Here is a 13,956-nt window from a genome sequence, read left to right on the forward strand (position 1 = left end):
GCGTTTTTTCCTTTAGAGATGCACCAAACAAACTATATTTAGATAAATATTCAAATGAACACTTTGAAACAAAAAAGATTACAGAATATCTCATAAGTTTGTCCCTAATGGTGCAGCTAGGACAACAGGAAGGTGTAAAAGTTTTACATGAAAAGATGTAAATTCTGAAATTTAGGTAGCCCTCGTGCATAGATCCAAATCCACATTAAATGACCTCTAAAAATGGAGACTCTCATAAGATCCAAGCCCTTGTGGCCCTCTATTAATGGAAGCCTCACACTGGAGCTGTCTGGGGAAAAAAGTCTGTCAAGAGTCAATGAACTCAGTAAACCCCAAAAGTCTCTGTGTGAACAGTTATTTCTGCAGATTTGTGAAAGGACTTTGCTGCCTTGAAAATCAGACTATTTGCAAGTGTGGAGGGTCCTGTGAGGAAAAGGGCATGTGGTGCCAACGACCCTCCGAGGATATTTCGGTCGGTCCTAACGTGGCAGCCTGTGTACACGCTGGAAGACACGCCGCACTACCGTTCTGAGGGCTGAGTACAGGAAGGCATTCTTGGGAGAAAAATCGATTTCACTACTGCAAGAAATGGTACCACCGCATTTGCCAATGAAAGAAAAGGGAGAGGGCAGTTAGATTTAAATAATGGTCATACTTTTAAAATATGATTTAAAGAGACTGATTTAGACAAATTCTGTTTCACGTGACAAAAGGCTTTTAGGCCACTTGGAAATGAAGTGATAGCCGCTGTCTGCTGGCCACCATCTCCGTGTACAGTTCCTTGATGAGACTGGCTATCAAGAATTTGAGAAAATCAACAAAAAGACTCTTACTTTCAAACCTCAGCCTAATATGGAAAAGTTTTGTCCAGAAAAGCAGGAACAAGTTCCTTGTTAAATTAGTTAAAAGAATTTTAGCATTTAATAGCAAATCTTTATATTTTGATGTTGTCGTAGTCATGTAATATAAAAGTAACGTGACAAAGGTCACCAAGCTCTATGTGAAATTTAAGTTTGCTCCTGTTTGCTCCAGCGTGCCACGCAAACACAATTTTCTCACATCTCAGTATGTGGAAGAGCCGGGAGGCACCGAAACGAAGGCTAAGAAGAGAGACGTCACCAAGAAGAGCACCAGCAGGAGACACCGGGCGCTGTCACTCCACCTAAAAATGCTCTAAGTGACCGCCCAGGTCTCTCTTCTCCTGGCCAGGGGTGTCTGATCTTGTCGCTGCTCCCGCGGTCCCCACTCCTGCACACCAATTGCCCAAGTCACCAGAAAACCCGTCCCACCTTGTAATCCACACATGTGCAAAGAAAAATGTCCCAACTGAAAGCGACCCACGGTATCATAGATTGATGAAAACGCTCTATTAAATTTCAATATAGTAATATCTTTTCTCAGCACAAAGAGGGACTTACTTTCTGAACACAAGTGGAAGAGAAATAGGTTTTGGAACAATAAATGGACAATACAAAAGCATGTTATAGCGCCATTAAAATCTTAAGATTGTAGAGAAATACTAAAAAACTTTCACTTACAAAACTAGGTGAAAACATAATACAAAATAGTATATGTAATCAGATTACAAAATAAAAATGGATACCTTGAAAAGGTCATAAATAAAAATCTTGAATGGAAGAGTGACAAAATTAAAAAAATTTTACTCAAGTTTTTTCCTTTAACATTTCCATAGTGCCTTCAACTAAAATGGTAATAATATTTTCAAAAAGTTGAATGAATTGATAATATATCTGCAAGCTTGTACTGTTTTCTGCTGTTAGTTACCATAATTAATTGACATTTGCTCCTATAAATGTTCAAAACCTCCCTTTCCAGCCAGGGTCAAGTATCAACTGTAAAAGTGCTTGCTTACCTTTTAAATACTGCATTGTTAAACAAAAAGGTGACTTTTAAAACTATTTATACTCTATCTTTTGTACTTAAAACTTCACTGAATATTATTCCTTACAACCACTCAAACACACAGCTTCTTGAGGACTTTAAATAACTAAAAGAAATCTCATCGATTTTTTTGAGGGCAAAGATAGAATTATCAACATAACTAAACTTATGTTTAAAAATGAGAAAGCAAAAGCATTGCAAAAATTTTGAAAGTAGTGTCTTAAAATTAAGTCTACCTGCTGGACTGTAAACTATTTGTTGGCTTTCGCTCTATTAGTACAGATAAATATACCAGAATGGTGCCTTGAGAAGCTAAAATTTACTGAGTACTGACTATGTGCCAGACTGGATACTAAGTACTTTTCAGGATATTTCATTTAAACCTAACAAGAATATTTTTTGGAAGTAGTTATTATTATTCCCATAATCCAGAAGGTTAAACAACTTGCTAGGAAGAAGCTAAGTGGATTAGAACCTGGATATCTCTACCTCTCAAGTCCACATTTTCTTCACTGTTCTCTACTGGACAGACACATCCACAATCAATAATGAAATGGTCAAGTAGCTACAAAAACACAGTGAAGTAATGATAGGATGTATAAGGTCAATTTAAGCATTTTACTGTAACCAGATTTTAACACAGCTATCAATCACCAAAGGCCCAATTCTTCCACCAAAGAGTCTCATAATTTTAAAGTAAGAAACAAATCCACGAGTGGAGCTTAAGTTAACCACAGACAGCAACTGCTGCAGAGAAGGGAAACATCTGGAATTCCAAGAATTACCAGTGTCTACAAATCATGGGCGGTATCACGGTAGGGAGAAAATAACAACTATCTTTTTAAACTTGTATTTGAATCCTCCCGTCCTGCCTCCCGATGGCGGGGAGACTATGAGCAAAGTGCCTGACTTCCTTAGAGCTCGTTTTCCTCATTTGACCTAAGTCTGCAAAGACTGAAGGAGAGTGTGGGCCACAGCCTGCGCCAAGGAAGCGCTGGCCAGGGCTGAGTCTCTTCACTTTCTTACATGATCACAAACCAGGCAGTTTATTGCAGCACTTAAACTATATGTAAGTCCATATTTTTGTCATGAATATAAACTTGAAATTACATAATTAAGAAGAAAAATTACCTGAAGCATTGTGGAGAAATGTCTTATTGCTTCATCATAGAAACCACTGCCGATCAACACATAAGCAATAGCTACAAAACAAAATACAAAAATATTAAAGGACAGAATAAAGGATTTCAGACTAGAATCAGTAACTACATTCTTTACTGAATCTTCAAAGGCAGCTCCAAGGACTAGAAGCAGTTAAAGGAAACCTAGACGTTAATAAGATGTAATTGAATTCCTCTACCACTCAGCACTTGTTAATCAGTCTTCTAGTTCTATCTAGATTTGAATTATTAAAGCCATCTATAAAACATCTGCTTATGAGAAGTAATTATCATTTTCTAAGTCCATCACTCACTTTCAAATACCAAATAACCTTTGTGATGTTTCCTATCTATATATCAAAAGAACTAGCAACAAGCCTGAATAACATCCATATAATATGGCAATGTGATTTGACTGTGCAAGTTATGAGAAATACCCAAATAGCATCACAAATCTTGATTCCTGGAGGTGCTAAATTTACTACCACTTACCTAATGAGAACAAAAACAAGGGCTCAAATTAATATATATTAATATAATACTTAACTGTAAATAATTCACACCATTGCAATGAAATGGTTGTCTTTTTTCTACCTTTCCTATTCAAAATATAGTCCAAACACTACTCAAAATATACAGTAATGATGAATAGATTTGATCAAATTGTGTAGGTGAGTGGCATTTTGAAATTAAGAGACATGACAATCTTTTAAAACACAACAAAATTTTCACTAAACTTTTTCACCTGCCATAAAAACATTAAATTTTATTATTATAGATTACATTTCCATATAATATTTGCCCTAACTCTGTACATCCTCAAATACACCTAAAAAAACATATCGTCATTCCATATAATACTATCTTGATCACATTTCTTTGAAAAACAGCTGTATTGTGACTCTGTAATTCTAGGATCTAATAGATGTTCAAGAAGATGGGCAACTAATACTTTCACTGTCATTAAGAGCTTAGATTTCCCAACAGTTAAACAGTTAAAAGTAACAAAATAAATAAATAAATGCAATAGAAACATTAAATGCACAAAGAGATTTAGATTGTCTTTACTACTAAATTAAAAAAACTAAAGTTCCAAGACCTTGTGCATCATAGTAAGACAAGAGCTTTTGGGGACATTCTTCAAAATAAGAAAAGGACTGTTTCTATCCTAATTTCTTTGTCAAGATCTATTAAGATGAAACTCATATTTAGAATAATAATGAATAGTACTCAAGATAGTTTTATCAGATTACAAGACAACCAAAAACTCCTTTGGTGGAGGCCATAGTAGTCGTTAAAATAAACAGTAACAGTCACATGTATTGCACTCTTAATACGTGCAAGGCACAGTGCTGAGCACTGCACGTATTAACTCGTTTACTCCTTCGATGCAGTGAGATAGCTACGATTATCATCCCCCCTCGCAGGCCAGCATAAAGCAGCTGCACTGTCCAAAGGCAGCGTGCAGTGACGGCGCAGAGAACAGGCCGCAGGCTCCAGCACCCGCGCTTCCAGACTGAACGCTCCCCTGGAGCACCCCGTTGAGGCTGTACAGACACTGCCGGGTACTGGTCTGACTGCAAAACGGCTGGACCTCCTTGACGATTACATGAACAGGGACGGAAGCATAAACTTGTCCTTTTTCAAATGTAGGAAGAGGATGACGGATCGGAACGCCCGGATGTGGGTTCAGATTCCGGCCCCACTGCTCACTGGCCATGTGATTGGGGTGGGCGGGGGGCAACCTCAGGTACTTCTCACTACTAGCTGGGTCTCGCTTAACAAGAGTGCACAAAATTTTCTTAGATTCCTTTCACACCTAAAGTTTTAGAATCTCCTATCTATCATCCCATAGTCAGTTAGTATCTGCTGAATGAACGATGAGTAAGTGACCCATAAAAACAAATACAGTTTCAGGGAATAATATTGTACTTAGCAACATGTTTACGTTGTCCATGTCTAGGTATTGAATTCCACTCAAATAAAATCAAATGCAGCTCTCAAATCTTTCCATCTAAAAGTAAACATTTTGGGGGGGAAAACACCCAAAAGTATCCATTTAAAAAAAATCCAAATCTGACACAAATATAAGTAACTATTAGGATCTAAATTTTCTTACGGAGTCCAAAGACAAAAATAAAAAAAAACCGGGATGCCTGGAATTCTCACAGAAATTGTTACTAACCAACAATCCCACGTGTGCTGGCAAGAAGTATGTAGACAGGGGTCATTTTTCCAAGGAAAAAATATGGTGGCACCAAAGCCCCAAGGCCAGCTCAGGGCCTGCGCTACGCCAGGGTCCTCTAGGGTTACTGTGAGCGCACGGAACAGGCCTAACACATACAAGGCCGGTATTTACTACTGAATACATGAATACGAGGCTGACCAGAATCAAAGGGCTTCAGAAAAGGCCAAGTCTGATGCCTTAAAGGGTAATTAACTGTCAAAGCCTGCTCACAGAGTATCAACAAAAAGTGACTAACACTTTCTGAGCAGTGAACTCTCAATTATCTGCACGAACAGAGGAAAGGAGCAAAGACAAGAAGTGCTCAGTCCTAACATCAAATGCGTATGGCCGCAGAAAGGATAAATGATTATGTGTAAATTAGAAAAATTTTCCTGTAGGTGCCTGGAGCTGGCATGTGCTCATGTAAAGTGTGTCCAGCTGCACTGTTCAGTCCTGTATCCAATTCTGTTTCCACTCCTTTGAGTGTGAGCTGACCAGGCAATGAGGAGACACACCCAAAAGCATATTAGACACGGGAGAAAGCAGCCTGTCTTAAAACATGCCACAAACAAGCCAAACTGCATGACCCACTTGCAGAGCTGAATAAACTCAACTTTTCCACACCCACGTCTTTAGACCCCAGTGGCCAACCTCATGAGTAAGATTAACCTAAACCTAGCTATTTTATGACACAGAAGATGAAAGTAGGCATATTTCTCTTCTGCTTTCACTTCTATATTGTTCATATTTGACGACAGCATTCAATTAACCTTTTAACGAACAAGAGCTCATAAGCACTCATTACCATAATTATTCATTTCCATGGGAACACAGAGCTGGGACAGTCCTACCCGATCGTTCCACCCAAACCTTTTATTTTATGACATGCTCCACGAACCCGCACAGGATCAAACCACTCCCGCTAGCGGAGCCAGCCTCTGTTGGTCTCTGGGCTCTCTCTGCCTCGCCATCCTGCCTGCCTGCGCTGCGTCTAACACAAATGCGGCACAAACGCCACACAAACACCCCCGGCTCCAGCCTCACCTAGCTCTTCATTTGTGCTGTCATTATCAGTAGCAAATGGGAATCTCTTCTGTTCTGCAATAGACTTGGCCTGGCTCTGAAATAAAAAAAGACACACATGCATTTTAGCTTAGCACAAAGGAAGAGAAAACATAATAAAAATCTCTCTTTTGAAAAAATTAAAGCTATTTTGTTTAATTTATGGGGAAGCAATAAAATTTCACTTTAAATCATGCCAATTGCGTACTGTCTGAAACGCACTTGTTCCCTCCCCAGTCGCGGGCGGCCCCGTTTCCGGGAGCCGGCACCTTTTCACCTCCATGGGGGATCCTCTTGCCGGTTGCTCGCTCCGGAGCTCCCTCCACCTGTTCACAGGCTATTTAATGACCTCCATTGTGTTGCAAAAAATCGCACTCTAGTCATCAGTTCTTCAATGTGCCCTGATAACAGACTACTGCTTTTTAAACCCTAAACATATTTTAGAAACAAGAGCTTCAAGTTGTAGAGATGACGCCATAAAAGGACCAACAAAATCTGACCAAGAAACAAGACATTCTGTTGAATCACACACAGCAAGCGATGAACGCGGCCCTCCCCCATAATGCAGTAGGTTCACCCATGAAGAACCCACGCAGACGTATTTCACTTGAGAGCTAAAACCAGAGTGGGGCTCGGGGAAAATCAACTAAAGCCTCGTCTAGAAGTCAGCTTAGTGACTGGGAGACTTCACAGACAGGATGCGTCCACCACACAAAACGAGGGCTCTACCATGTTTTAGAGACAAATCGTGCCCGATAAACAGCCGCTGCTTCCCCAGGGGATTTGCCTGTCGACACGAAGCTGTGACAGGCTAAGCCTATAAGGTTCACATTAACGTGCCAATTTCGTACCAGATTCAACTAAGACACGAGTAAAACTCATACATACACACAGCCAGCAAAAGCTAAGACAATCTGTCACTTTTGGCAAAATTCTATGATTGGAACCCAGTGACATCACAATTATTTGAATTCTTTTTTTTTTTTTTTTTACCCATACTCCATGTACGACAAGCAAATAATTTCACCTGGGATATTCTTCGGACTAACGTATACGCTACTTTGCCAATGACTGGGATTCATTGGCCACGAAGAACCAGGCTCTCGGGCTTCACCGACTCGACAAAGCGACCAGGTGCGTCCCCCTGCGTTCCCTAGACACTCAGCATCCGGACGGACGTTCAGACACAGAGCGCTACCTGGTCTGCCTGTAGAGCAGATCAAGAACAAGTTACCTCTGGTTACAACACAAGTAAAAAGGTCAGAGAGCATCGCTGCTGAAGAGCCACAGTTCTCACTTCACCTCAGGATGCTGGACAGAACGAAATGCCGGAGAATTCTACCACTGGGGGCAGGTTTCACACTTTATTTCCTCCAGTAAAACCTTGATGAGTAGAGAGAAGTTCAGCCAGTTCTCTCTTGTTTTGCCCCTTAGCGGGGAGCTTCCACGCATGGGTACCACGTAAGGCTTCCTCAGGAAGCAGTACATTTAACAACACGGGACAGAATCGCACCACTATGCGTACGTCCATGTGTGACCAGACATGGGTCCTTCCTCTTTGTCAATGAAGGATAAGCACAGATGCTGAAGATATTTCTGCTTAATAAATTGCTTTGAGCCAAGAAAAGGAGGCTATAAATAATTATTTTAATACTTAATAAGTCTTATTAATTTCACCCGGCATTCAGTGAGAACCTACCATTTGTCAAGGCTTTTTGCACAAAGATATGGGAAGAGGGCAGAAATGAAATCCCCTTCAAGGAAGAAATGACTTGCCAAGCACCATCAAGAGCATACCGAAGGGCATTTCTGGTTTTAAATGGTTTTCATTACATTAGAAATAAAAATCTGTAACGGAAGTGGGCAGGGCATGTCCAGTATGGACAAACTCATTTCTTGATCACAAGAGCCTTTCCCCTGTCCAACACTGCATCTGCAGGTGGCTCCTGTGGACAGAGAGGTGAGGAGCTACGATCAGGACCCACGTCACTCATAGACTAACCCCCAACCAGCCTTCAGGTCCAGCTGACCTTCAATTGTGCAAGCTGGTTCGCCTGATCCCCTGTGCTAAGGGGAGTATGTTGACCCTTTGCTTTTCCTTCATGTGATTCATACAATTGTACTCTTAAGTTCATTTGTATAATTATTTGGTTAGTGACTGTAGGAGTTGCAAGTACAGGGACCAAGGCTACCTGGCTCACTGCTGCAGTTACAGTATTTACTTAACACAGTGCCTGCCACATGACAGGTACAAAATAAATATAAGAGAATGAAGGAAGGAATGAATCACCTAACTCCCACATTTTTAACTTAGGGAAGGAAAATGAAAGGCCAAGATTGATGGGCTTTCTCCCACAGGTTAATAGCTAGTGCCATCTTAAACAGGAAATGCAACTAGTAGAAAATATTTGAATTACTATCAGTCAGAAGCTCCCTCACAACTCTAAGAACCTAATGGCCTATCCAAGGTGGGGATCATCTAATCTCTACTAATGGTTTGCCATGATGGCCAACTCACTACTCTATAAGATAGCCCAGTCTGGTCTTGGACAAGCCTAATTCCAAAGTTTTTCCACAGGTCAATTTGACTGCTACTCAATGAGTTAGGCAAAATCAGTTTATCATTCTCTGGTTTGCAACTCCTACCTATTTTTGGTAGTTCTTACAGGAAAAGGCAAAGCTTTGCTTGGAAAAGAAAGGGTATCCTAAAGCGGAACTTTAAACAAAAGAAGAAAACAATATCTATGTGGATGTTGTAGGGAAAGGTATGGAGAAAAAACGTTGGCCTGGGCACTGAAAGAGTAACTCAGCCTCATAGACGTGTGAACAGCACGCAGAGCCTTCCCCTCGAGGCAGCGAGTCCAGAGGAACATGCATGCTAACGTGGACAGACGGATGCAGGCAGGGCCAGTGCCAGGCACTCATCCTGAGTGGACGGGTCTCCTGCAGTCTTGCTGGTACTGATAAAAAAATACAGACATACAAGATACCTGCACAGCCAAAGTCTGGAAAAGTAAGATTATACTATACTTTCAAGTGCATAGGCTCCTGGAAATAAGGCTCATGATCCCCTTTTACTCCCTAGAACTTAACAGTGAGATGTTCTAGGTCCAGCATGATCAACTACACAATTCTTAAGTCAAAAGACCAAACACCAGATGAACCATCTTTATCTTATGCACATAGAACCACTGGGCTCAATTCCTACTTGACAAACAGAGGTGACCTCCATCCTTTGGGACTAGTATCAGCAAACCAGAAGGAGTGGATAGAAGACGCATACCAGGATCTTCTCGGTGCTGAGGGACAGCAGAGAGTCACAGGGTGGCGATCCTCGGGGCTCACAGTCCGAGTCATGGAAGCTCAGGAAGGATGACTCTGAAACAAACAAATGTTCCTTGTTACTTGCCTCGCCTTAAATTTATGGCTCGCAGGTGCTAAATTATGAATTGGAACACTAAGACTCCTCAAAACCAAAATCAGGACAAGTGTATATGACACTACACTTTGTAACTACTGTGCACGCCCATGCGCGACTGTCCTCGCGGCCCTTCTGGAAATGATGGAAGCCAATGAGACCTCCCGGAGGCTGAAACGAGGTTAAGACAGGCTGGAACTTATCTAAGGGCAACAGGGCAAAAGCATCCCTAGTCCAACACTAGTCTCACCGCGCATGTGCGGTCAGTACAGTGGCTGAGGCCCTTTCGCCAGCCCTGTCCTGTCTGCGGCACTGACCACAGGGTAAAAGGATCACAAACGGGGGACCAGGGCCAGGCTGGGGGAACTTAATGATAAAAGCTACGCACTAAGGGTCTAGCATCATGATGGACAGATAACTCCTAGAATTCAACAAGAAAAAAAGACAACCCAACTAAAAAATGGTCAAAGGACTTGAAGAGGCAGTTTTTCAAACATATACAGAAATTGCCACTGCCTTCACGAAAAGATGCTCTACATGGTTATTACTCAGGGAGTTCAAATCACACCACAATGAGGGACCACTTCACACCCTCTAGGGTGGCTGTAGTGTTTTTTTTTTTAAATGAAAGATCACAACTGTTGGCAAGGATTAGAAAAAGGAGAACCCTGTGCATTGTTGATGGGGATGGACAATGGTATGGCCGCTGTGGAAAACAATGTGAAGTCCCTCAAAACGTTAAACATAGAATGAGAACAGAAGTCCATCATTCCAGTCCTAGGTCTATACCCCAAAGAACTGCAAACAGGAACTCAAACAAGAACGTGCGCATGCGTGTTCACAGCAGCACTATTCACAACAGCCAAGAGGAGGACACAGCCCAGTGTCCGTCAGCAGAGAACGCATAAACAAATGGCAGTATGGAATGTATTCGCACCGGAATACTAGGCAGTAGTACTGATACATATTACAATATGGGAGAACCTCCAAACAAAAATTAAGTGAAAGAAGTCAGACACAAGAGGGCAAATGCTGTATGATTCCACTAATACGAAATACCCAGAACAGGTGAATCCGTAGAGACAGAATGCACATTGGTGGTGGGAGGAGGAAATAAATGAGGAGAAACTGCTTAATGGATGAGGGGCTCTCCTCTGGAGTGATGAGAATGTTTGGGGGTGACTGCAGAACACTGTGAATGTACGGAATGCCACGAAAGTGTTCGCTTAAAAAGTTAATTATGTTATGTGAATTTTGCCTCAATAAATTGCTTTAAAAGGTACGTTCTGACTCAGTGGCCACAAATGAGCATCCCATGATGCTCAAGGAACCACATGAGCGAATGTAGCCAAATTCTCGTGTGTGTACGTCTTAACAACAGGAATCGGGATGTGATAGGTCCAAGGCGCCCTGCCGGGCGAGCAATCGTAGGGGCTGGAACATTCAATTTCACCAGGCACAGCCGCGCCGAGGAGGATGGAAGGGTTAGGCTGTGCTACAGAGAGGGAGTGGATATGCACAAAAGGACAAAGGCAAGCAATTGCTGAGGGGCAGTGAGCAGACAGCCTGGCTAAAGGTGGGATTTGGTGCTGGAACATGAAAAGTGAGGCTGGAAGGTGAGTAGTCAGACTGAGAACCTCCTGGACACAGGAGAAAGGCTTTAGCCTTATCGGAATGAAAGAAACAGTCCTGGCTGTTGTAGGTTGTTGAAGGAAAATGACTTGAGAAAGACATTTTTGAAGTACACTAACTTACTTTAATGATAAAAGCTACGCACTAAGCTACGCACTGTTCCTCTTACCTTGTCCAAAAGCGAACACTCGAGACCCCACCGTATGCTAAGGACAGTGCTAAGCATTGCATATGCGCTGCCTTATTTTAGTCCGATAATTCCTCTGCTTTGTGGAATTCATTTTGGTTTAAATAAATAAATAACCTACATAATTTTAAGGGGTTGCCCAGCATTTTGCTGTATGGAACTTAACCACAGTCCTATCATTGGAAAATTAAGACGTCCTTTCTTTTTTCCTTAATATAAGGGTTTCAGTGAGTATCCTTGACGTACACTGTTGCAAATTTACCCAATCAGGCAACTGAATTAAATCCTAACAGATACGATTTCTGAGGGAAAGGGTCTAAACAATTATAAGGCCTTTTATCGGTGCTGCTCCCAGTCCCTCCCGGGACGCAGTGGGAATTCCAGCCCCACCGGCAGCGTCTGAGATGGTCCATTCCCCAGGCGGGCATTCTCCTTCCCAGCCTGAAAACAGGACTGCGGTCGGTTCACGGGCCATTTGCATCTCTTCTTGTGCAAATTGTGTACACCCTTTGCTCATTTCTAAATCCTCTGAATCTATTCCAGCACAAGATACACAGAATTTCTAATTATCTATTTCTTAAATAGCCAGTTGCCCCAGCATCACTTATTATCACTTTGAATGCCAGCTTTACAACACATTATAGTCATGGGATATGTTTCTAGACCTTTTTTTTTAAAGAATCATTGAAATCATATCCAACTTCGGCCATAGCTCTGAACGATAACTGTCCATCTCTACACAGAATTTCTACATGAACATTTACTTTTTAAAAAGCACAGTAATTCATGTTCATTGTAGAAAATATAGAAAAATCCCAAAACATAAAGAACAGTCATTTAGAATACCTAGATGCCTGGAGACCCACTGTGAAAATGTCAGGGTCCAATCAAGAGTGCTAATTTTGAAATCGGATGGCCTGGGTTTGAATGCTTTTTCTCTACCACTTACTAGCTCTTGGCCACTGCCTTAGCCTCTCCAGTCTTCAGTTTCTTTATTTGTAAAAGAGAATCAATAGTAGTGCCCACCTCACAGGCAAGCTGTGAGATTTAAATAAGGAAATATATGTTTATTACTCTTATTATCATCAGGGTGTGAGGACTGAGTAGACATTGTTTTGTGACCTGCCCTTTCAATTTAACAATGTAAACATTTTGCCATATGATCACATTTTCTTCGACAGTATTTTTATTTAAACTGGTGAGATTATGTATCATTTTTAGTATTTTTAAAAATAAAATTTCAATTCTCTACCAAAAAAACATGTATTTTACGGCTGTCTCTAGACTTCCTAGCCCCTTATCCTGGCGTTTACGCTGACTGCGGTGCCACACTCTTTCACTTACTGTGACCCTATAGTAAACGCAATACCCACACATCGAATGTAAAGCAAAGCCTCTTCAATTTTTTTTTCCCCCAAAAATTCCTTGTCTATTTGGATAAACATTCTTCCTTCAGATAAACTTTGACCATTTTGTTAAGGTTCCAAAACAAGAATCATATCCCTCTGAATTTTATTGGAAAATATATTAAAATTGTCGATTAATGAGGGGAGGAATACTAGACTTCTTTACAAAATTTAATCTATGTATTCAAGTCTTCTACAAACCCATATGAAACTTTATAATTTTTATACAGGATTGAAACATTCAAAGTTGTTGTGATTTTAAAAAGTGGTTGATAATCACTGAGTCAATACACATTTGTCGAGCTCGTACCGTGTTCCAGGCACTGCCTGAGCCTCAATGACCGTCAAAACCAGAAACGACCCTTGTGCTTGCATATAGGGACTTCAATGCGGGGGGGGGAAATGACAGGGATCGGAGTCACACAAAGGACGTAAAATCACAACACCTTAAGAGCTAGGAGACGAGCATACTCCTAAGTGGTCTGCCTAGGGGAAGTTCCCTGAGGACAGAAACATCAGCTAATACCAATATGGGGGTGCCTTGCACAGACAGGCACCCTCCTAATCCCCATGTTAAAGTCAAGGAGACCGAGGCAGAGACAGTGAAGGTGGGACGGAGCCCTGGGGGCCTGGGTCCAGCTGAAGGCCCGGGAGAGGCTGGCAGGCCCGGGAGAGTGGTCCAGGCAGAGATAAGCACCCTGTTCATCTTTTGTCTTCTTAACCGACCAGAGCTGAATATTTTATCTGCCCACATTATTGGACTCCTAACAGCTCTATTAATGTCTCCATTTACCCAGTGAATAATTCTATCATCTACATGTAATTATATCAAGATCTTTTAAATATTTATACTCATTTGGCATCTTACCGTACTGGATAAGACCTCCGAAAAAGTGCTCAATAATACTAGTGACAAAAGGCACTCCTGCATACGCCTGATGTTAATATTTTATGACCCATCA

At 41.4% G+C, this 13,956-nt stretch overlaps 1 protein-coding gene across 5 annotated transcripts in view; it reads right to left on the bottom strand.

Annotated features, from left to right (window-relative positions):
* TTC13 (tetratricopeptide repeat domain 13) overlaps positions 1–13,956 on the bottom strand; it is a 76,283-nt gene that overhangs the window by 53,238 nt on the left and 9,089 nt on the right. For all 5 annotated transcript variants that reach the window (XM_054576737.1, XM_054576736.1, XM_054576735.1 and 2 more), the window contains exons 2-4: positions 9,635–9,729; positions 6,334–6,409; positions 3,034–3,104 (exon numbers count right to left, since the gene is read on the bottom strand). In XM_054576737.1, the coding sequence (XP_054432712.1) occupies positions 3,034–3,104; positions 6,334–6,409; positions 9,635–9,729 (242 nt within the window). The remainder of the gene's footprint in view (positions 1–3,033; positions 3,105–6,333; positions 6,410–9,634; positions 9,730–13,956) is intronic.

This window comes from Pteronotus mesoamericanus, unplaced genomic scaffold, assembly GCF_021234165.1.
Source record: "Pteronotus mesoamericanus isolate MK-2021 breed Mesoamerican mustached bat unplaced genomic scaffold, CSHL_Meso_final contig_347, whole genome shotgun sequence".
Taxonomy (NCBI): domain Eukaryota; kingdom Metazoa; phylum Chordata; class Mammalia; order Chiroptera; family Mormoopidae; genus Pteronotus; species Pteronotus mesoamericanus.